This window comes from Ostrinia nubilalis, chromosome 22, assembly GCF_963855985.1.
Source record: "Ostrinia nubilalis chromosome 22, ilOstNubi1.1, whole genome shotgun sequence".
NCBI lineage: Eukaryota > Metazoa > Arthropoda > Insecta > Lepidoptera > Crambidae > Ostrinia > Ostrinia nubilalis.
In genome coordinates this window covers 13,334,400-13,359,454 of record NC_087109.1, presented here as the reverse complement: position 1 = coordinate 13,359,454, position 25,055 = coordinate 13,334,400, and the positions used below count along the sequence as shown (strand labels likewise).

Here is a 25,055-nt window from a genome sequence, read left to right as displayed (position 1 = left end):
CACGACGCTGGTTTTCAGTGTGCCCCATGCCGAGTGGGAGTCACGGACACTAACCTATACTGCATAAAATATACATACAGGGTGACTTTTGTATCAGTATCCAAATTTTAATATAATAATCTATGAAGCGAAAGACAAAACACGTATTTTTTATTTTTGTATCGTCCAGTACAAAAATGTCAAAATAAAGCACCCAGAAACAGTCTGAAAAAACACTTACACCGTGGTCACGGCTCACTCGCTTACGCACGCACACACGTACGCGCCTGCCCGCGCCGCATTTCATTCATTGCGATACGATTTATAAGTTGTCGATTTTCCCTTCATACTTTCACGGGCTTAGGACCGTCAAAATGCAAAAGATTTCAAAGTGGTAATTAGTTTTAATTAAACAGACTTACTAATTTATGGTAGAAAAATTAAATACCTACGACAATAATTACGCTATCAAAAAGAAAATAAAATCACCGAGAGCGGTAACACTACTTTTCTTGTGTACCTATTCGGGGGTATTTATCGTTATTTTCATGTGCAATAATTGAGATTGCTTACCAAACCTACCTAACCTAACAACAAACTAACAAATTATGAGTAGTTATTTTAATAATTGCCCAAAGTGCATACCATTTTTCTCCAGACAGACTTGCACGCTTTTGTACATTGTCTTTGAGTTTATTTAAAACTACAGTGTCATTTCGCACTTCGCGTCTCGTGTAGGTACTTACCTACTTGCTCGCGGATCTCGCTTCAGTTTGCCGCTAAAATCGTTCACCGGTTTGGCACTGTTGGGTTTAGTCCTTGGTTACGAAGTCGAGGTATTCCTCTGGGCCCGGTTCAAACTCTCTCCACTTAAAATGTAGCACCGAATCATTTCATAACACTCGCGCTGCGAATACATCGTTACGATGACCGCGCGACGGAACGATCGGCGCGCGCAGTGATACGCGCGTCTCGTAATGGGTTGCGCGGGCGACTGATTGAAGCGCCGCGCGCGCGGCCAGGCCGGCCGCGGCCGGTCGAGCGTTGCCACACGTTGCCAGCTCTCCGCTCGACCAGTACCTCTATTACGAAAAACTTTCGAGTTCGTTTCGTTTGCGTATTCAAAGTGCCATCGAAAAATTTTGTATGAAAAATTAAACAGCGCCCCCTATATTATAGCCGCCCTAGGGGGCGCTGTTTAATTTTTCATACAAAATTTTTCGATGGCACTTTGAATACGCAAACGAAACGAACTCGAAAGTTTTTCGTAATAGAGGTACAGCTCTCCCGCAAAATGTTTACGCGCTAAGCGCGGTAACCACACTACGTGATTAATTGGTTAGGAAAAAAATAGTTGATGTTAAAATTTGACCTACCTATTTTTTATTAAAAATGTCATCTATAAACGATACCTAATGTCAGGAAAAAATTTGGATACTGATACAAAAGTCACCCTGTACATAAATAATAATAATAGTGCGCGTATAAATTTTAAGTGTAAATACACACGTAGTAGAAAATATACGATAAAGACGAAGTAGAAAAGATGTGATAAGATATTTATAAATAAAAGGATAATATTTAAAAAACAAAACTGTGTGTGTGTACATAATAATAATAATAAATTGTAATGTATTAAAGTCTTTGGTAATGTCACTTCGAGACGATAGTCTATAACTTGCTAGCGTCTCCCATTTGCACTTATTTAAGAGATCTTAAATTCCCTGTGTCAGTTTCACCTAATGAAGCGCAAACCTTGTTTACTATTATGGCACAAAGATGACGATATCGTTTTTCAGATACCGATGAGTGCGCCTCCGACAGGTATTGCGCCCAGCTCTGCCACAACACGGTGGGATCGTTCTCGTGCAGGTCAGTGAAGTTTTCCAATCCATATAATAACAAATCTATATGATAACCACTCTTGTACATACGAATCTTATGTAAAACATTTTAATCATTAACCAACTAACAAATATTATCTAGATCCGGATAGTCTTACTGCAGAACATTAACGAAGTTCGTTTTCCAGCTGCGTCCCCGGCTACACGCTGCGGCCGGACCGCCTGACCTGCGCCGCCATCAACGGTGAGTACAACTCACAAGTCGCCGGAGCGGGGTGTGACCATAAAGTTAATTAATATTTCTTCGGAATAGCAACAATCACGAGCTGTCAAACGAAACCGATTTTGGATGATTCCCTGTCAGGATTATTTCATTGTTTTCAACAATAAATCAATCACTGAACCAATCACTATGTTTCTGAAGCACTATCTCTCGTAAACATCCACGATTTAACTAACGGAAAATCTTAAAATATCTCAGAGTTCAAATTTTGAGCGTGCCAATAAGTGTTAACGAACTGTCAAATAGTTACAATAAAGAGTTCTGTTTGACGTGACGGCGACAGCATCACGAATCTGTTTTTATCACACAGTGTTGCTGCTAGTGACATCTCGCTCGCTCAGTTCTTTGTTGCTGTATTCCGCTAGGAATATTAACTTTGTGGGTGTATTATAAAAGTTGTGCCCGATTTTAAATTGTATGAAGAATCGGCCAAATCGAATCGGCGTAGTGTGCGCACTCCCATACATGCCCATACTGATCAAATGCCCGACTAAACTATCGGCCAACTAAAAATCAACGGTGTGCGCCTACTCTAAGGCCCTTTTCACACGTCCCGGTTGCCGGCTAACCGGCGCCGGGTATCCGGTGGTGAAGTGTATGGGCATGGTACGTAGCTTTCACATGTTCCGGCGTAATTAATCCGGCATGCCCATACACTTCACGACCGGGTACCCGGCGCCGGTTAGCCGGCAACCGGGACGTGTGAAAAGAGCCTAACTCGTGTGCCCGCAGACCCGCCGGACGAGCCGCTGTCGCTGATCGTGGTGACGGAGCGCGGCGTGCAGCGCGCGTGGCCGGGCCGCGCCGCCGCCGCGCGCCACTCGCTCGACGCGCTCAACGTGCGCGCCATCGACTTCCACTACTCCAACAGGTGCGGCGGCCCCACGTGACGTCACAGGTGACGCGTCGACACTTAGCGGGAGCTAAAGGACTCGCTCTGGTTCCAGGAGCATCTGCTACGTGCACCACAACCTGAGCCGCTCGGCGCTGGTGTGCGCGCGCGCCGACGACCTGACCGCGCGCGTCACGCTGCCCTCGCCCACGCTCTTCCCCAACCTCGACGGTGACGTATAAATTAATATCTTTGAACAATTCCATACAGCACCACCTAGCCCCAAAGTGAGCAACTAATATGCTTGTGTTGTGGGTGCTAGCTTAACGGATATACTACTTGTATATTTTTTTAAATACATACATATTATACATAGTAACACTCAGACCCGTCACGGAAATTAAAATCCATCATATCAATTTCTTCCCAGCCGGGAATTGCACTCGAGACCTCTCGGCATAGTAGTCCGTTTCGAAGCACAACTCCAATCGGCCGTTTTACGATTGCGACGTGGTCAAATGAATGATTTGTTTGTTTACTCGACGACCGAGACTCACGAGTGGTTCCCCGCAGCCGTGAGCCACCTGCGCATCGACTGGGTGGGCAACAACTGGTACTTCGTGGACGAGCAGCGCGGCGCGCTGTACGTGTGCGCGGCGGCGCTGGACAGCTGCCGGCTGCTGCTGGACGCCGGCCTGGCCAAGCTGCACGGCCTGGCGCTCGACCCGGCGCGCGGGTGCGTGTGTGCATTATACCACTCAACTACTACGAGCCTTGAGTAACTGAACTAGTCGCTATTGACAAAATACTGTTGTCGCACTTTAATCGAGTACAATTTACAAGTAATGGACAAGTTTCGTGATGTTGAAAAGATTAGATTTCACTGAATGGGATTAAAATATAGACGAGAACTAAAAAGCTGGTGAAGTTATTTTTGAAATTCATCAAGAAATGGCTGAGAAATTAAATATTTAAATTACCTCCATATTTTCGCGTGGAATTTAAAGATAGGCGGTGCCGTAACGTCAGGCCACCTGTTCAAGTTTCAATCACAATGCTTACCACCCCTAACGCATTGTCAAGAATGACGCTATAATGTCAAAGTCTTCTTTTTCTTTTTAAATATGGTCAGGTCTTGGATATGTCAAAAAAGGTTACAATTTTACTAAGAAAGAATCTTGAGTGACCCTGGCTGAAAAATTAAAAATTACTAGATTTAAAAAAAGCAGGGACGCGTAGTAAGCAGGTGCTACCCGCCTGTCAAAATAGAACAAAATGGATTGGTTCGACGATTTAGTAACCTACTGGTCTAAATTTTTGGTGTTCGGACACGTTTAACTACTAAATTACTCGACTAGTGCGAACAAAGTTTGAATGGCGCACGAGCGAGCGCGGCTGACGTCACTTGTGGTCGCAGGCGCATGTACTGGTGCGTGTGGGGGAGCTCCGAGCCGGCGGTGGAGACGGCGCGCATGTGGGGCGGCGCGCGCGCGGCGCTGGTGCGCCACAAGCTGGTGTACCCGGGCGCGCTGGCGCTGGACGCGGCCGCGCGCCGCCTGCACTGGGCCGACGCCTACCTCGACACGCTCGAGGACGCGCGCGCCGACCCCGCCCTCCCCGCCGACCGCGCCGACCCCGCCGACCGCGCCGACCGCGCCGACGCCGCCGACCCCGCCGCGCTCGCAAGACGCACGCGCGCTAGAGGCCTGCAGGTACCATTTCCTCATCCTATACTAACTGGACTACTATAGTCTGCTGTATAGCTCGCACACTCACTGCGGGCGCCCGTCCCACAGTCGCGACAGCAATATAATTACGCGCGAGCGATAAGGATGGGTAGCTTGGGGTCATTGGACGGGATTCTACGTACTCACGGACCAGGCTTTAAAAACCATGACTCGTCTTTTAAAAACTTTTGCACCTGGGTCAGAAGGAGCCACTCTTTCGTAGCTAATAACAAATTAATACTTGTACTGTCTGAATACACAAATGCAAAGCTCAGCTTACGCCTCGCGAACTGTATCTGACTGAACATCAAGCACCTATGACAGAGCAATCAATCAAGAGTCATAACATTCACATTCTCTTTCCTACACGACGAGTAAAGGATTCATCCAGGGACGCACTATGGCGCCCTTGGTGGTGTAATAATTATACAGACTAGTTTTTTTTTGTCGAACAATAGCCTATTATAACTGAATATGGATTTGATTAACCGAATATTGTATTTTTAGTTGCAAATATGACAAGAGCACGATACGAAAAGCTGAGTCAGCGTATTTGATGAAATGCATATCACGTACATTTATACAGGGTGGAAACGATAAGTGATCTGACTCGATTATTTCTAAACTATACAAGATATCGAAAAACTGGTTACTGATCCTGAAAGTGCTTCACGAGCTCTTTCTAACGGTACCAATAATAGGTTACAGAATAAACTGGAACTATCCGAATATTCAATGTTTCCAGCTTCCATACATTTGGTAAAGTTTCATAATATTAAAAACTACACAAGATAGCGCAGAACTAGTTACTGATCCTAAAAGTGCTTCACGAGCTTTATCCAACGGTATCAACAATAGCTTACAGAATAAATGGGATCTATTAAAAAATTCAATGTTTTCGTCTTCCATACATTTAGTACTAACACAGTCATGGCACTCATCTCTTGATAATATTATAGCAAGTAAAGCCTAAAACTGATGTTTTCCACAAATAATTTTAAATTAATTGCAAGTTACGAGTTTATTTAACCGACTATTTAAGTTTATTATTTAACAAAAAATTTTATAAAAAAAAATAAAACCGACTCCAAAAAACCTACACTAAACCGTAGAAAAATAATTACTAATTACCTACTTATTTATTAGGACGAATTATTAATATTTATGTAGGTATACCATGATTGATACTTCTGGAGTCGGTGCCAAGTTTATGAAACATGTAAAGTGTGCCTGCACCGACTCCAAAAGTATCAATCATGGTATACCTACATAAATATTAATAATTCGTCCTAATAAATAAGTAGGTAATTAGTAATTATTTTTCTACGTTTTAGTGTAGGTTTTTTGGAGTCGGTTTTATTTTTTTTTATAAAATTTTACTTATTTCTTGCTTTTTAGTTAACTAATTATTACCTTGATGTTACCACTGAAGGTAGGCAGTACACTGAGACCAAAAAAAATTGGTTCATAATCGGCGGAGATATTGCGTATAAAAAAAGTTTTTTTCAATTTTCCACCCTTGGGGGTGAAATATTTTCTTCAAATTCGCATGAAACCACCCTTTTGATAATACCTATTCAACAAAAAAATAATCGTTCAAATTGGTTTATAATCGGCGGAGATATTGCGTATAAAAAAGTTCATCCCCAATTTTCCACCCTTGGGGGTTGTTTTTTTTATTATTAAATTTAAATGGGACCACCCTATTACCTATACGCCGAAAAAAGATTTGTTCAAATCGGTTCATAATTGGCGGAGTTATCGCGTAACAAACATAGAAAAAAAAAAAAAAAAAACATACGGGTCGAATTGAGAACCTCCTCCTTTTTTTGAAGTCGGTTGAAAATAAATTACAATTCTAATATTGTGTGGTTGGCATACGTTTAGTATGGAAGCTGGAAACTTTGAATTTTCTGATAGTTCCAGTTTATTGTGTAACCTATTATTGGTACCGTTTGAAAGAGCTTGTGAAGCACTTTCAGGATCAGTAACCAGTTTTTCGATATCTTGTATAGTTTAGAAATAATCGAGTGAGATCACTTATCGTTTCCACCCTGTATAGGATCATCTGCATTAAAATGCCATCAAAATTGCTATAATTCTTCGTGAACAGATATGGGTCTTACATGAATAACGTGACGTTTTAATGAAGCTATTTGGAGTCAATGGAAGTTTCATGGATGGTTGTATAAACACTTACTAAAGTTGCTATCACCATGATCTGTTGCACTCTAGGGGAATAGAGGTACCGGGTTTGATCTCTATTATGACACAGAAAATTACATTTTGTTACAATGTTGAGCGGGATTTCATGACTTATTATTTTTACAGAAATGTTATTCTGTAGATACTTCGAATTTTAGACGCGTCCGTCTCCAATAGCGTTGTAACCTAACACAGGATTGTAAGTGACCCCTATTCTCACAGCCAGTGGCGTAGCTAGCATAGGTGGCACCCGGGGCGGATTTTATAGGTGTCACCCTAAAAGTCAATCGAAACTGTTAAAATAAAAAAAGTTATAATCATTTACGTTTTATTAAAATACGAGTACCTATTACAAATATTTGTATATTATGTGAAACAAATTTAGTTTGTTAAAAATTAAAATTTCTTCCTTCTAGCTTTGACACTAGCGAACTCCGAAATCACGTCTTCAAAATTTATATTTTGTGTTGCTTCATGTTCTATCGTTAAAATACCAAGATTGTTTAATCTGGTTTCAGTCATTGTAGACCGCAAATAATTTTTAATTAATTTTAATTTGCTGAAACTTCTCTCACATGAAGCAACTGATGCACATATTGTTATAAATAACTTTAGTGCGACCGTTAGATTCGGAAGAGATTCTGTAAAATCCCATTCCACAATAAATTTCAAAAAGTCCAGGGTCACCCAATTAGAGACAGTAATATTAGCCGCTTTTAAATGTCTTCTCAATCTTGGTATTTCTAAAAGGAGTTCTGTTTCTGATACTTCATCGTAAAGGTTAGTAAATTTTGATATAGCAAATTTTAACTGTTCAGTGTTTGCCGAAAGCAAGGTCTTTGACTGCACAACCTCAAACAATGAAGCTACGTCTTTAATGGACTTAACTCTTGTTTCGAGTTCAATATTGAATCTGTCAATACATTCTAACATGTCCTTTTGAAGTTCCGCTCTAAGTGTAAGTCCAGCATCGGTGGACGATGCTAACTCACCGGGCATGCGTTTCTTGCGACGAATTCGTCGTTCCATCGAAATGTTGTATTTTTCAGATTTTTGTACAGCGAAATCTATTGCCTCTTCTGCTAGATGCAACCGTTTCTCTCCAATGAATAGACGAAGTGCTTCTAGTTTTATCTGGGGGCACGGCAGTGCCCCCACCAAGTCGAGCAAAAAAGCGGCACGGCCGTACCATCCTTTTCTCGAAGCAATTCAGGCCATTTTCGACCGCCTGTAACTTCGTTGTGGATAAAACTAGAAGGCTGAATTTTCATTAGCTATGCAGGCATTGTAAAGACACGGTATATTTAAAATTTCATTCAATTTGAACCAGTAGTTTAAGAACGTGGGGGGGTACGTGACGCTGCCGTCACGTTCGTATCGTGCTCCGTGTATTTACTCAATTTAAAAATACTAAACATCATTTTTATTCTCCGAAACCCATATTAATTGAATACAGTGAATAAGACACATTAGTGAAAGTATTATCTCCGTGAAAAACTAAGAAATAACTGTGTAAAACTATAATTGTGATCGGACCAAAAGCTGTGAAGTGATCGGTGCAAACATCTGTTTTGTGTTTTGTGTCGGGTACATCGAACTCAACAGCTGACCGGCTCAACGACCTTTCGCGCCACTATTTACATAGGTGTCAAATTGGACCGACAGCGTAAGTGACACGGTGGCGCGGTTGGATAGCCGTTGGACTAGCGAACTATAACGCAGGAACTGTGGGTTCGATTCTCAACATCAAGATATTTTTTGTTTTTTATTTTTTATTTTTTTTTTACTTATTTTTTTTTCTCTTGCAAAATGTCGCCTAAGGGAAAGAAGAACATTAAAAACTGCAGTGGCTGTTTAAAGAAAATTGAGGACCGGAGGTTCTTGGTGTGCAGCCTATGCCGGGACTCTTATGACCTAGAATGCGCCGGAGTTTCGGAGCAGCGCTTCTATAATACGCTGACCGGGGACCACCGGGCTAACTGGAGGTGCGTCTCGTGTAAAAGCAAGCAGCCCAAGACCGACAACACTAACACGCCGGTCCGAATTTCGCCTGAGTATGTCACGCAGCGACGCGGCGCCTCTGATCTCAGCCCCATGCAGCTGGACACCACCTTGCCGGAGCAGGGGCTCGACGACCAAAATGACACCGCGCTAAATATGACCGTCGAGGTGTCGGACATCCAGGCGCTCACACTGGAGATCAGGCACTTCAGGGAGGTCTTCACATCCGAGCTTCAAGCGTTGAGGGAGCAGATGGGCGCGCTCAAAGATGAGGTGTCGGCGCTGTCCGGCAGATTAGACCGCTGCGAGAGCCGCACGAGCGCTCTGGACAAGCGGATGGACACCATCGAGGTCTGCCTCACGGGCGTCGGGCACGCGAACGCGGAGCGCCTGGACGAGGTCGAGAAGAGGCTGGAGGCGGTGGGGCGCGTGCAGACGGAGGCGGGCACCGGCGCCGGGTCGGGAGTCGTCGCGGCGCTGGAGCGGACCGTCGCCGAGCTCAAGCTGGAGCTCAACAACCGCGACCAGGACGCGCTCCTCGCGGACCTGGAGATCGGAGGCCTCCCGGACGAGAAGGGCGGGAACGTCTTTCACGACGTCGCCGTGCTCGCCGGCCGCCTCGGGGTGACCCTGGAGGAGCGGGACGTCGTGTTCACGGAGCGCGTGGGTGCGCCCCCGGCCGAGACCGGCGGGGCCCGCCCGCGCCGCGTGGTGGTGCGCCTGGCGCGCCGCCAGCTGCGCGACGACCTGCTGCGGGCCGCGCGCGTGCGTCGCGGTGCTACGGGCGAGGGCGGCGGCCGGGTGTACATCAACGAGCGCCTGACCCGCTCCAATCGGCAGCTGTTCTACCGGGTGCGTGAGGAGTGTCGCAAGCAGCAGTGGAGATACTCTTGGACGAGACGAGGGCGTGTCTTCGTTCGTAAGAGTGACGGATCGCAGGTCTTCCATCTTCGATCCCTTGATGATTTCGCCAGAGTATTTGGAGCTCCTGGTTTATGACTTTTAGATTTCTGGAAGGTGAAATTAGGGCTCATATATTTTATGCATATTTGTCAAATATTCTGTACAGTACACAATGTCAATGTGGTCATTCACGCAACATTAATTGTTTTATTGAATCTTACGAAGTTGCTATATTATGGCTTTATTATATCGATTTGCACTTTATTTAATACTGTTAATATGGGGATAACATTTAAAGGAAAAAATCATTGGTTGTATCAATTTAATTTTTATTTTATTACAAATCACATTTTTATTACTTATGGTAAGTCACTATATAAGTACAGTGGAGGCATTGGTTTTGGGATTGCTACAGTTACATTGACCTATTGGTGTTTGATTATTCCACAACCTTTACAGGCCTTGGGTTGAAAAACTTAATGGTGGGACTGTTCAATGCTGGGTCACTGTGCACAAGGCATGATGAATTCCTAGCGGCTATGGAGGATTTGAGCCCAGATGTTATGGCCATAAATGAGACTTGGTTGAGACCGGGGGAGGAGGAGCGAGCTCCTAAGCTGGCGGGCTACCGCCTGAAACATACTCCCAGACCGGCCCATGTGAAGAGGGGTCGGGGGGGCGGAGTCGGTTTTTATGTTCGCAAGAGTCTAAATGTAAGAGTATGTCCTCACCCTATCACTGTGGGATCGGTCGAGCAGATGTGGATCTCTGTGCGCGTGAACGGGCAGGCCATCGTTATTGGCACTGCTTATAGGCCGCCCTGGCAGGATATTGACATATTTCTGGACGCCGTCGCCGAGTCTGTTGCCTCTTTCACTGGGTATGGAGGACTAGTCCTGACTGGTGACTTTAACATCAACCTTCTGGATGATGATGGTGGCGGCAGATGTGGAGCCTTGAAGCAATATATACATGGTCTTAATCTCAAGCAATTAGTTACGGAACCTACGCACTTCACGGACCACAGTAGTACCCTGATCGACCTCATATGTACCGATGTAAAGGCCCTGCGTGTCACGGTGAAGCACTCGCCTGATTTGGGTGGTCATGCCATGCTGGTGGCGGAGCTTAGGATTAAGACAGAAAGGCCGACCCCACTCTGGGTCACCTACAGGCCGCTTGGTGATGTGGTCCAGGAACTACTTGATCGAGATCTCTGCGCTATAGATTGGCACAGCCTAAAACGTTGTGATACTGTAAACAGTCTTGTCGTTGCCTTCACCGGTTGTGTCACAGGCCTCATGGACCTTCATGCACCCTTAAAAACACGCAAATTTAAACACCCTCCCCATCCATGGCTGACGGACACGATTAGGGATATGATGCGCATCAGGGACAACTATCACAGAAAATATAAAAGGATCGGGACCGCAGCCCTCAGGGATGCTTATGGACGGATGAAAAACCTGGTGATAAAGGCTATTCATAGGGAAAAGTCTTGCTACTTTACACAACACATCAATAGTAAAATATCAGACTCAGGGACACTGTGGAAAAACTTAAAGAATTCAGTTTTAACAAGTAAAAAGGACACAGCTGACCTCTCACAGACTTTCACTGACCCAAACACAATAAATTCACACTTTCTAGATGTGCCGGGCGAGAATGGGGTTAACATCTCCCAACTAACTTACTATGAGCATCATAGATTTAATGCCTCTGCCGGTTTCTCGTTACGTTCTGTGGACAGTGATGTTGTGTTAAAAACTATTAAGTCACTGAAATCACATGCTCAGGGTATCGATGGTATTACATTGGACATGGTGTTGATGACGCTTCCTTACTCTCTTGAGTCTATTACAGATATGGTGAACATGTCTATTCAAGGGAGCGTGTTTCCTGAGTGCTGGAAGGTGGCAGTCGTCAAACCTCTGCCTAAAACCAGTCACCCTACCACGGTTCGGGACCTCCGGCCCATCAGCATTCTGCCGTGTCTCTCAAAGATTCTGGAAAAAATAGTTTGCGATCAACTGACAAAGTATCTTGAAAATAATGACATCCTTCCCAACTATCAATCTGGCTTCCGAGGGGGACATGGTACGGCGACTGCTCTGGCTGATGTGATCGACAATCTTCTCACGGCTCAGGACAAGGGACAAGTCTCTATGTTGATGCTACTTGACTTCTCCAGAGCGTTTGATTCAATAAATATACCGCTCCTATTGTCTAAGTTAAGCTACTACGGCCTGGATAATAGTACAACTAAGTGGTTCCATAGTTACCTAACGGGGAGATCTCAAATAGTAGAACTAAAAAAAAAAGATGGCACTATATTGAGGTCACGGTTGGAGCCCCTGCGTCGTGGTGTCCCACAGGGATCAATACTAGGACCAATTTTATACATATTGTACAGTGCTGATATAACAAATTGTATTGCTACCTGCCATTACCACTTATATGCGGATGACTTACAGTTATATCTGTCTTTTGCACCATATGACTACGTTAATGCTGTAGCTAAGGCCAATGAAGAGCTAAATATGATATCTGATTGGTGTAACTCAAATTGCCTTGTTCTCAATCCCCAAAAATCTAAATTAATGTTAATTGGAACCACTAAAAATATTGAGAAGTTAAAAATCCAAATTAATGTTAATGGTAGTAGCAGAGTAATGATAAATGGTGAGCCGTTGGAGTTGGTTGATAGAGCAAAAAACCTTGGATTAACCTTTGACAGTCAATTGAGGTTCGAAAATCATGTTGCTGAGTGCGCCCGTAATTGCTTTTACCGACTAAAGCTTCTTTACAGGCTGAGACCATACCTCAGTGAAAGAATTAGAGTAACATTGTGTGAATCGCTGGTCTTAAGTAGACTAAACTACTGCGACACAGTGTATGGGTCATGCCTGCTGTCCAGATCTGCTCGCCTTATACAGAGGGTGCAAAATGCATGTGCCCGTTTTTGCTTCATGGTTCCCCCCCGATCTCATATAACCCCTTTTCTCAATGCCGCTAACATGCTCAAAATGGAGGCACGTAGAAAGCTACACCTTGCAGTAATGTTGTTCGGAGTCATTACTAAAATGAGACCTAGTTACCTGCTTAATAAGCTGGAATGGGCTCAGAGTCATAGCAGATATCAAAAAAGATCTTGCACCCGCATATTTGCAACTCCGAAACATCGCACCATGGCATTCCGTGGATCCTTCAGGTATGCGGCCTCGCGGTGCTGGAACGACCTGCCACCGCCGTTGCGCGCCCTGCAATTTAAAAACACTTTTAGACTCGCACTAAAAAGAATCATGTTAATTCTGCAGAAGGCGGATAGTGAACGTGTTTCACTTACCTTGAGTGCATGCGCGTCGCGTGTATTGGCAGCAGCTGGCCTGTCTGCGTCGTCCCGGCACCAGTGAGGATCGCACTCGCGTTGGGTGGGTGTCTCTGTGGCCGATTAGATGGGCCGCCATCACCCCGGTCGCGCGCTGGAAGTATTTTCAAACCAATTTCTTTCTCCGTTCGGTTTATTTGCACGAGAATTTATTGGCATAGATACTAAACGGTGGAATAACTGATGAACTTCACATACCATTAATTCCTGCGCGAACGGTCGTTGAGCGTCACTGGCGGCCTCATCTTGTTATAGTTAGTGCGCAATCCAAATATAATATTATAATCTTTGATTGACGCAGTCGTATATAGTTCCCAGCCACGCATTAAAGGGTTGTTATACTTGTTATCGTTATTAGTGTGAGAACGTCAATCCCATAGAGGAAAGTAATACATTGGGTGTAATCCTCAGGACACATGCTTGCCACATCATTACTACGTGGACCATCTTGATTTTTTCCATTTACCGCTTGGAAGGTAGCAATCACAATTCACAATTAAATCCGTGGTAGCCAAAGAAAGTGATTTTTCACTCTGTCGGTGGTAGGTTAATTTTTATTTTTATTTTTATTTTGTCGAATCGTTATTTGAACGACACACTGTCACGTTTGACATGTCAGTTCTTTTTCGTTCATTTTTTTTTTTTTTTTTTCTCTTCTCTTTGTTTTTTTCACCTCACTATCTTTGTTCCTTGAGTTGCCTCGCGTGAAGTGGAGAAGACATAGGATTGGTACAATTTTATTGTATTGTCCGTGTTTGTAAGTATGTAATGGAAATAACTTTTTATTGTAAATTTTATGTTAAATGTTTTAAATAATTTCTTCCTGATAATTATCGAATTGTGTCTGTGTTATATTATTATTAGTATTGGTTTATGTTCGTGTCCACGTACCCCGCGACTAATAGTTGCTGCGTATCCCTTCTGTGCTTTTTTAGTTTTAAATTTAAATTTATATTAACATTATTTTCCTTTTACACCAGCAGGCTCGCCGGTAGGGATGCGCAGTAGCTAATAGGGCTTCCCGCTGAAAATCAGTGTCGGGACATCCTATATTAATAAGGTGTCCCAACTAAAACTGAGCGGGCGCCCTATTAACATGCATTCGTCTTTTTCTTTTAAAATCTGTTGTATTGTTTTTTGTAATGTGTGTTAATAAAGTTATTTATTATTATTATTATTATTAAGAATTATAACGGGTCAAAGTTACTTAATTTTGTCACTCACTGACTCACTGACTCACTGACTCACTGACTCACCGATCATCAAAACTCTAAGGCACTTCTAGCAGACCTAGAAGCTTCAAATTTGGAATATAAGTAGTGTTTGGTGTATGAATCAAGGAAAAACTAAAATATTTGGGGGCACGGTAGTGCAACCGCCAAGTCGAGTAAAATTTTTCAATTTCGGTCCAGTTTTCTAGATACATAACTGCTGCCTACAAAATACAAAAAGAAATGATATTTGGGGGCACGGTAGTGCAACCGCCAAGTCGAGTAAAATTTTTCAATTTCGGTCCAGTTTTCTAGATACATAACTGCTGTCTACAAAATACAAAAAGAAATGAGATCCCATCAAAAACAATACTTGTCAAAAAAACCAAGTCTCGCAACTCAGTTGTTCTACGGTAAAAAGTTGTGAGATCCATGTAATACCAAGTCCAGGCCAGGAAATCTTTAACGTTTTACATAAATATATTGACTTGGTCATCGCATGAAAACACGTGTAAATAAAATTATTTAGTGCGATGGCCAAGTCAATAATTTATGTAAAACGTTAAAGATTTCCTGGCCTGGACTTGGTATTACATGGATCTCACAACTTTTTACCGTAGAACAACTGAGTTGCGAGACTTGGTTTTTTTGACAAGTATTGTTTTTGATGGGATGATTATTTCATCAACACATAAACCTTTACTTTGTAATGCAATCTGAGCATTGTTCACTTCCCTTAGCACATCATTCCAAAAGAGAAGAAAACAAAGAAATGAGAAATTGCACACAGCAGGCATAAGATTTTGTGCAGCACCTCTAGTTTCTAAAGGATGATGGGCACAAATGTATGGAAAGTGGTACCCGCTCCAATAGCCATAACCAATATATATTTTAAAAGGCCTTTAGATGTAGGAAAATGTCTGCTATGGGGCCAGTTCTAATTCACGTTTTGAAAGCAGTAATTCCACTAAGTATTATAATGAAAGTATAACACAATCATCCATGTATACGAGTATGTATTATGACTACAATCTATTAATATAACTAAAAGAAGCATTGAAAAGGAAAGGATTATACCTACAATGAACTACCCAAGCTATTAGCCCTTTATTCGCTTTCATCATAATCATCATGATCATTTTAGCCATAGGACGTCCAGTTGAACATAGGCCTCCCCCAATGATTTCCACAATGGCCGGTTGGTGGCGGCCTGCATCCAGCGCCTTCCCGCTACCTTTATGAGGTCGTCGGTCCATCTTGTAGGTGGACTTATTGGGTCTTGTGGGTTTATTCGCTTTAGCAACTCATAATAAAACCCTTAAGAAGTAATAAAACTTTAACCCCTTTATTAATAAAAGTTACACCCTAGTTGAACTCTAGCTTAAATCGTCATTTGGTATGGAAATGTCATTTTAATCCAAGGTTCTTCCTAGGTGTAACTTTTTATTAATAAGGGGGTAGTACTTCTTTAAATAAAAATATTTATTTCACAATTATCCCCATCAATAATTATAGACTTAAGGAAGGATGCTGGAGCAGTAAACCCTTCCTGCCTCGCATAACCTAAGTACCATACGATGGACACGTATGATACTTCTTCTTCTTCTTCCTCGGTCCCTCACTGATGAGGATCGCGACCACAGATAGTGTTCATCCACAGACCGCGGTCATAAGCTGTGTGGACCGCACGATGCAAACCCGCCCGCCCGCCCACCGTCTTCCTCACCGCGTCCGACCATCTCGTCGGTGCCCTGCCCGGAGCGCGTCTGCCTTCCATACTGTATGATACTTAGGTTACACAAAAAGTATCTTTATCTTCTAACACAACCAGATCTGAGGCTGATGGCCATAGTAAATGTTGTTCGTCTTGGTAAGACCTTTCAAATGACACTACAATCATAACTATTGGAGCCGGGTACCATTCTGCAAAAAAGTATGTATATCTTCGTACACAACCAGATCTGAGGCTGGTGGTCATAGTAAAAGTTGTTCATCTTGGTAAGACCTTTCAAACGATACTAGACACATATCTATTGGAGCCGGGTACCATTTTGCCCATTGTCCTTTACGTCTTGGTCACATAGTTCCTCAATTGCAGATATTATCCCATCAAAATTTTCAGCCAATACTTTTACTGCACCGTAATGAGCACTCCAGCGCGTTGTCGAAAGTCTTTTAACAGATGCTTTGCTGTGATTGAGGAGCACTTCCCAACGGCTTGTGGAAGTTGAAAAAAAGTTAAATATTGTTTCCACTGTTCCGAAAAATGTAACACAAGTCACATTTTGTGCGAACGAATGTTGGCCGCATAAATTAATTGAATGATCTATACAACCAATAAAAATTGCTTTATTGTTTTTTTCTTTTATAATAGCTTGCACTCCTCCGTGTATACCACTCATAACTGCAGCATTATCATAACCTTGAGAACGACACATCATAATATCTAAGCCATCGTTTTCAAGCTTCTTTAGTATTTCAGCGCTTAAATCAGTTGCTTTTTTTCCATGTAAAGGAAAGAATCCTAAGAATACTTCTTTGACTTCTACTTTTCAACCGACTTCAAAAAAGGAGGAGGTTCTCAATTCGACCCGTATGTTTTTTTTTTTTTTTTTTTCTATGTTTGTTACGCGATAACTCCGCCAATTATGAACCGATTTGAACAAATCTTTTTTCGGCGTATAGGTAATACCTCAAGGGTGGTCCCATTTAAATTTTATAATAAAAAAAACAACCCCCAAGGGTGGAAAATTGGGGATGAACTTTTTTATACGCAATATCTCCGCCGATTATAAACCAATTTGAACGATTATTTTTTTGTTGAATAGGTATTATCAAAAGGGTGGTTTCATGTGAATTTGAAGAAAATATTTCACCCCCAAGGGTGGAAAATTGGGGATGAACTTTTTTATACGCAATATTTTTAATTTTTAGTTTTTTTTGTGTTCACGCATTTGAAGTCGGTTTTATTTTTTTTAAAAGTTAATCTATTATTAATTTTTACATAACGAATTACTTCAGACATTTGATCGACATGTAAAACATCAGGTGTGCTATCAAACATGATTCCGAAATATTTGGCCGATTTAATTTCGTTGACAAGCTGACATTTTACATGATTAGCTAAAACATTTATGAACTCATTTTGTATTTCTGGCGATAAATATGTTACTTTAGGTGATTTTTCCTGCTCCAAATATAGTATATGTTCTTTGAGTACTGCATCATACTTTGACAGCAGTTTAACTAGTTCTAAGAAATTACCTTTATTAGACGACCCTTGGGTTTCATCATGTCCACGAAATGCTAGGTTTTGTTTAGCCAAAAACAATGTTATATCTAATAATCCAGATAAAAGATTTTTCCACTTCTGTTTTTCCGTATTCATTAATTGCAAGGTTGCATCATCTATTGTGGTGTGAGATTTTAATCTCATTTCCAAAGTTTTCCACTTTTCGAAATTTTCTAAATGTTCACATGAAGTTTCATGGTCCAATACTTTTGGATTTAGTTGCCACCACTTCTGGAATCCAGTTGTAAATGTTGTTTGTTTGTTACTGACAGCAAATAAACGACAGCAAAAACAGTACAGGTTATTTGATATAGGAGAAAATACCATCCATGATCGTAGAATTTTTTCACCACAAGGCATCTGTTTATAAAACCATTCCTGTGAAAGATGACGAGAACCACCTTTAATCTTTGAACCATGACGAGATACAGTAGGAAACGGTCCTTCTTTGTTCTGGAAATGTTCACTGCCCTTTTTTATTATGTCAATGCGAACATTATCAGGTACCGGTAAACTCCAATGTGAAACATCTCTCAAGTGTTGAACTGATTCCTCGAAGCTAATGCTATCTCCCAAAGTAGCATTAAGGGCGTCATTTTCATTATTTATTTTGATTCCGTCAAGGTCCTGGGTCGTCTTCATTGATTCTGTATTGTCGATGTTACTATCTGAATGTGAGTCTTCAAGATGTGAATCATTATTTTGGTCAGCAGGAGACTCGGGTACTTTACTTGAACTTTGGCCGCTATCTGCTTTTGTGACATATTTGAAAAGAGAACCGGATATGCTCTGAACTTCATCCATTTTAGCCTTTTTGGCTTTTCTCTGTTGAAACCCGCTTTGTCTTTTCGAAGTATGAATTCCCTGAGGCATAATTTTCGTTCTGGGTATTCTAAAAAATATTTTTTTAGTTAGTAAGTGATACCAGTGATACGTTGATTTTATAAACTAATTATAACAGTAAATAAACACCTACACGTTACGTAACTAGCTTTGTAAAATATGTTTTTCCCAGACGCAGGATTGTTTATTTATTAAATATTAACAATCCTGCGTCTGGGTGTAAATATGTTTTTAAGTTTTATTCGAAAACACTAGTTAAATACTCCACCGTTGATTGTGATATCCGTGGCACGAGTGCTCGAGCTACTCATCTCGGAGCAAAATCAACGTAGGTACGCGAAGTTGTATGATATGATTATGATTACTTTCAATTAAAAATCTAAACTTAATGTATTCCGTTTTTGTAAACAAATTCCATTGCTATTAGATCGGAAAATAATAAGTAAGTGAATAATAAATAAGCATATTATTTACAATTAAAAATTAATGTTACTGCAATCCGTCTAAAATACTTTCTGTGAAGTCTATTTCAATCAAACTTACTCAAAAGGTAAACAAAGAAGTCAGCTTACCGAAATTGCCAAAATGTTCAATAATTAGTAATAGTAAACGTCCGTACTAACTGCATTAAAGTAAAAATATAGAAATTAATCAACATTCATTCACTCAATCACTCCCGAACTTCCACATCTCTATTATAGTGTCATGGCGGACCACACAGGTCAATGCACTTCGTTTGTTTACCTTTTGAGTAAGTTTGAATGAAATAGACTTTTAGGTACCTATTTTTCATTTAGGACAGTTCAATAATATAGTTTTAAAATACACAGTAATTAAAAGAGAATAAAATAATTGAAGGGTTTTTCAAAATAATCTAAGATACTGCTATAAGATACTAAATGAATTAAAATGCAAGTATTACATGTAATAACAAAAATACTTCACTTACCTTGTTTATTTTCTTCAAGAACGACTATATTAAATTGGTTTTTATACAAAAAATGTTGTTTATAATATCTAATAATTAACAAACACTTTGCACTAGACTTTTGAAATGAATGCGGTAGGAAACAAAAGAAATGGCCCAATCCACAATACAAGTGACGAGCGCTATATCGAGGGAATCCCCTGACCACAGAGAAAAGTAATACATAGGAAATAGAGAGCCCTCTCTGTCAAATTTTTGAACCTACTAATTGACAGCCTGGTGTTAAATTCCCTGTACTAAACCTACGTACGTAACGCTCACATATATACATAAATACGATATTATAGTTACCTACATAATTTTATAAGTGGCGGTTATGCTTTCTGCCACAGATTTACGATTTTTTATAGGAAGAAAGAACTTTAACTGATGGTCATAGTCGGGTTCGGGTGTCACCCCTAAACGGGTGACACCCCGGGCGGGCCGCCCCTGCCGCCCCCCCTTAGCTACGCCACTGCTCACAGCCTTCTGGCCAGGTAAAGCCCGGTCGCCGAGCACGTATAAGAATACGAATAAGAAAACTTTATTTGACACAAAAAGGAAAAAATAAAAAACAGAACAAAGGGACTTAAAACTATACACGCATATTTTTGTACCAAAAAGGCGCCCGCTCAGCATTAATCGAGCCACACGTGCATGCACGCGTGCCCCGACGCTGGTTTTCAGCGGGCGCCTCTCCAACCAACATTACGTAGAATTATGTCCAATGACCCCAAGTTACTCGCGTAATTATGTTTCTGTCGCGCTCGCACACTCTGCGGCCGCCCGTCGCACAGTCGCGACAGCAATATAATTACGCGCGGGCGATAAGGATGGGTAGTTTGGGGTTATTGGACGATTTTCTACGTGCTCGGCGACCGGACTATAGTGCAACTTATCACTCGCGGCGGTGCGGCGGTGTCGTGATCAGTGTAACGTGTCGCAGGCGCAGCGCATCGTGCAGATCTCGACGCTGGAGGACGAGGTGTTCGTGCCGCTGTGGGCCGCGCAGGCCGTGGTGGCGGTGGCGGCCGACGGCGCGCGCCGCGAGCTGCTGGCGCTGCCCGCGCGGCCCACGCACGCGCTCGCCTTCCACCGCCAGGCGCAGCCGCTGCCCAGCCCGCCCGGTGCGTATTACAAGTATCTACACATAGAACGAGTAGATACTTTACTATTCACGATACAGACACGACTCGTAGAATGTTATGCGCAACTTGGCAAACTGAAATCACCCTGGCGAATGTACCAGAACCTGTCAGGATATATGAAAGTCATATTTGAATGCTCATTTGGAGCGTTGGTCATTTTATGATTAAAAATTATAAAATAAAATTAAAATTCATAAAATTCATTTATTTTTGCAAATAGGCTTTAAAAAAGCGCTTTTACACGTCCCAATATTAACCCTACCACTGCTTCGGGACAATAAATGGGCCAGTGCTGAGAAGAAGCAGCGCAAGAAACTCAGGCACTATTGTCAGCCTCCTTTTCAAGGTTTTACAGTCTTTAAAATATACAAATTATAGTCATAAGTATTAATGCGAGCTAGGTAGTTAAACATTCCAAACATTTTTATCCTTTATATAATCATCAACTTTATAGTAGCCCTTTTTCATTAAGGTGCTTTTGATATGTGCTTTAAATTTATGAATGGGCAATTCTACAACAGTTTGTGGTAATTTATTGAAAAGTTTAATACATTTCCCCATAAATGAATTACCAATCTTGTGCAGTCTGAAATTTGGAACGGCAAGTTTATTTTTGTTTCTTGTATTGAACTTGTGTAAATCACTCTTTCTAGTAAATTGCTCTATATTTTTGCGAACATATAAAAGGTTTTCATAAATGAACTGTGAAGCTACTGTCAGTATATTAATCTCCTTAAAGAATTCTCTCAAGGAAAATCGGGGTCCAAGGTTATAAATGGCCCGCACTGCTCTCTTCTGCAGAACGAACACAGTTTCAATGTCCGCAGCTGAGCCCCACAACAATATGCCGTATGACATTATACTATGAAAATAGCTAAAATAAACTAGCCTTGCCGTTTCAATGTCAGTTAATTGCCTTATCTTTCTCACTGCAAAAGCAGCTGAACTGAGCCTTGCTGACAAGGTTTCAATATGAGGACCCCACTGAAGTTTAGAGTCTAAAGTGATTCCCAAGAATGTTGTGGAACTTATGCTATTTAATGGTTCATTCTTCACCATCAATTGTGTGGGAACCTGCCTCACATTAGGTAAGGTAAATTTAATGCACTTAGTTTTGTTTGCATTTAACAATAAGTTGTTAACAGTAAACCAATGCAAAACCTGTGAGAGTGTGTCATTTATATCATCAAGGTTTACTTTACCTCTATCAACTTTGAAAATGAGAGATTTGTCATCAGCAAATAACACAATATCACATAGATCTTTTACAAAGTAGGGAAGGTCATTAATATAAATAAGAAATAGCAAAGGTCCCAATATCGATCCCTGTGGCACACCCATGGTAAGAGGTGCTCCAGAAGACTCAGTTCCATTAATACAAACTTTTTGCTTTCTGCCTGTGAGATACGAGTTCAACAGATCAAGTGCCTCATCCGAAACACCATAATGTCGCAATTTTTTTAGTAAGGTTTGGTGGTCTACACAATCAAACGCTTTTGAAAGGTCACAAAAAATACCAACAGCGTCTTTTTTACTCTCCCAAGCATCAAAGACGTGTTTCAGTAGTGCTACTCCAGCGTCAGTAGTACTTCTACCTTTGGTAAAACCAAATTGTTTATTGTGAAGTAATTTGTTGAAAATAAAATGAGAAAGAAGTTGATGAAATATAATTTTCTCAAAAATTTTGCTAAGTACTGGTAAAATAGAAATCGGCCGAAAATTAGAGGGGTCACATTTATCACCAGCCTTAAACAATGGGATTATTTTACTTAATTTCATTAAACTAGGAAAGCAACCTTGATCAATGCATGTGTTAAAAATGAATGCAAGGTGAGGAGCTATGGTGTCAATAATTGTCCCAATAATACTGACAGAGATTCCCCAAAGGTCCTCGGTTTTTTTCATATTCAATTCTCTGAAGGTTTTCATTACTGTATTACAATCTATATGCCTGAACTGGAGAAGAGACTGGCACTCGGTGACATTAGATTTTAAGAGAGACTCTGCAAGAATTGGCGATGAATTCAATGCTTTAGTTGTTTCGGACGCAATGTTTGAGAAGAATGTCTCAAATGTGGTTGCAACATCTGTATCTGAATTTATAACTTCATTCCCGACTTTCAGTGAGAAGGTGTTATCCTTCGATTTATTTTTACATGTTTGTTTATTTATTATGTTCCACGTAGCCTTAGCTTTATTATTAGAATTTAAAATCATATCTCGAAGATGATTCGATTTAGCAGCCACACAAACCTTTTTAAATATTTTCGAGTAATTTTTAACGTATTCTATAACATTCGGATCTTGCGTATCAGCTTTAAGTCTATATAATTCATACATTTTATTTCTACTCTTGTGAATGCCGGTTGTAGCCCAGTCGTCAAATTTACATTTTATCGAATTTATTCGGATCTTTTTCTGTGGGAATGTGGTTTTGAACTCATCACTCACTACACTGAATAGATCCTCATACATTCGATCAACATTATTGTCATTTATTATAAGTTTATCAATACTATCACAAATGTTTTTCTTGAATTTGTCAATTCGATTAGTTGTTATTGGCCTACAAACAACATCCACTGTACTAGGGACATGATGGTGTTCAAATGTGGCCAATTGTCCACTATGATCTGAACTAAGGCAATTAATTATTGATTTACTTTGAATATTACAGTTACAAAAAATATTATCTAAGCAAGTAGCTGATGTTGGAGTGATTCTAGTAGGCTCATTGAAGAGGTTTAATAAGTTAAAAGATTTAAACAGGTTTAAGAATCTTATTTTATATTGAGTATTATCTAATAAATCTATATTAAAATCTCCACATACAACCACTTTCTTATTTGATTTAAATACCTTTTTTAAGACTTCCTCCATAGTGGATTCGAATAATTGGTAATTTGCAGATGGGGGCTTGTACACACTTATAATTATATACTGCTCTAGCTCTGCACACGCAAGCTCAATAGTTCGTTCGACTGAGAGTGAAACAATATCTTTCCTTTCTTTGCATTTAAATTGGTTATTTAATAGTATGAGTGACCCCCCTCTAATAGCCGACTCCCTGGTGAACGAACTACAAACTTTATAATTACCTATATAAAACATTAATTCATATTTTTTAAGCCAATGTTCTGTTATGCATAATACGTGAACATTGATTAGTGCTCGACTGGCTAAGTTTATGAATAGATTTGAATGACTAGCTTCACACGTGCCGGGTCAGTGCCGCCGATGCCGATTTGATATTAGTAACACGATGCCTGTGCCCTTAGCGGAGCACCCGTGCGCGGCGCGGCGCTGCGCGCACATCTGCGTGCCGGACGAGCGCGCGGGCGCGCCGCACGCGCACTGCCTGTGCCGCCACGGCTTCCGCCTCGTGGGCGCCGGCGACTGCGTCCGTGAGTGCCCACAATGTTTACTCACTGCATATTACAAGTTTTTTTAAAGATAAAGATAAAGATATTTTTATTTATCAGTACATGTGTGGACAATATTACAATACAGAAATATATTTTTGGTGTTAGTAGGTTTTGTTAGTATCAACATGTCTTACCGATATTCGGCGTGTAAAAATTATAATTAGTCTGTTTTTATAAGTCAATACAGCGAAGTCAAAATTAAATAATTCAATACGGAATTAGAGAAGTTCAAATTAATTAAATATATTATACATAATGTCAAAATTTATCATTAAAAAAGTCATTTATGCAATAATAGCATTTTTCAATTACCTAATAGTTTCTTAAGTTCCGAGTGTAAAGATTTGTTTTGAATCCCACTTCACACGGAGCAGCGTTTAAGTTTGGTCGTGGCCGGCAGGCGTGCGGCTGGACAGCTACCTGGTGCTGGCGCGGGGCTCGCCGCCGCTGGTGCAGGCGCTGGCGCTGCAGGCCGGCTCGGCGCTGGAGCCCGCCGCGCCCGCCGCGCACGCCACCCGGCCCTCCGCCGCCGACGTCGACGTGCGCGCCGACCACATCTACTACTGCGACGTGCACAGGTAGCCAAGCATGAGTCGTCGATAGTTAAACGCACATCGACTGCTAATTGGTAGCAGATTAATAATACGATAACTCACTTTACAGATACGAGATAGTGCGTCAGAAACTGGACGGCAGCGGTCGAGAAGTCTTCATCAACGAGGACGTCGACAACTGCGAAGGCATTGCGATCGATTGGATGGGTGAGTGCGCGAGACCGTTCGACACAGGTGTTACATATTTAGTAATAATGAAACATGTACACGACATGTACATCAATGTGTTTCAGGAGGCAACCTGTACTGGACGGACGCGGCGCTGGGCCGCGTGAGCGTGGCGCGGCTGAGTGCGCCGGCGCTGCGGCGCGCGCTCGTGGACCAGCGCGACTACAGCCCGCGCTCCATCGCGCTCGACCCGCAGCACGGGTACGTGGCGGCGCGGCCGGCGTC

General features: G+C 41.6%; 1 protein-coding gene and 2 long non-coding RNA genes across 5 annotated transcripts; 2 read left to right on the top strand and 1 right to left on the bottom strand.

The window, feature by feature from the left end:
* Positions 1-2,751: 2,751 nt before the first annotated feature.
* LOC135083110 (prolow-density lipoprotein receptor-related protein 1-like) lies at positions 2,752-5,184 on the top strand. Its single transcript, XM_063977876.1, has 6 exons — positions 2,752-2,791; positions 2,839-2,977; positions 3,054-3,169; positions 3,512-3,674; positions 4,356-4,650; positions 5,173-5,184. The coding sequence occupies exons 1-6, from the start codon at positions 2,752-2,754 to the stop codon at positions 5,182-5,184; spliced, it is 765 nt and encodes a 254-aa protein (XP_063833946.1).
* Positions 5,185-9,582: 4,398 nt separating this feature from the next.
* Positions 9,583-14,329, bottom strand: LOC135082651 (uncharacterized). Of its 3 annotated transcripts, none has more exons than XR_010259430.1 (4): positions 13,361-14,329; positions 13,121-13,256; positions 10,506-13,034; positions 9,583-9,881 (listed from the first exon to the last, which is right to left on the bottom strand). It is a non-coding gene; the product is annotated as an uncharacterized LOC135082651 (long non-coding RNA). The 3 variants fall into 3 exon arrangements; XR_010259431.1 differs by lacking the exon at positions 9,583-9,881 and having other exon boundaries at positions 10,083-11,780; positions 12,873-13,034; XR_010259429.1 differs by lacking the exon at positions 9,583-9,881 and having other exon boundaries at positions 10,083-13,034.
* Positions 14,330-24,538: 10,209 nt separating this feature from the next.
* LOC135082654 (uncharacterized) lies at positions 24,539-25,018 on the top strand. Its single transcript, XR_010259433.1, has 3 exons — positions 24,539-24,626; positions 24,712-24,809; positions 24,896-25,018. It is a non-coding gene; the product is annotated as an uncharacterized LOC135082654 (long non-coding RNA).
* Positions 25,019-25,055: the final 37 nt, after the last annotated feature.

What these genes read in the sequence shown, in the direction of transcription:
- LOC135083110 (XM_063977876.1), top strand. Translation starts at nt 2,752, where the DNA reads ATGCCCATACACTTCACGACCGGGTACCCGGCGCCGGTTA. An exon ending in CGGGTACCCGGCGCCGGTTA is followed by an intron (nt 2,792 to 2,838) that starts GCCGGCAACCGG and finishes GTGTGCCCGCAG; the next exon opens with ACCCGCCGGACGAGCCGCTG. An exon ending in GCTCTTCCCCAACCTCGACG is followed by an intron (nt 3,170 to 3,511) that starts GTGACGTATAAA and finishes GGTTCCCCGCAG; the next exon opens with CCGTGAGCCACCTGCGCATC.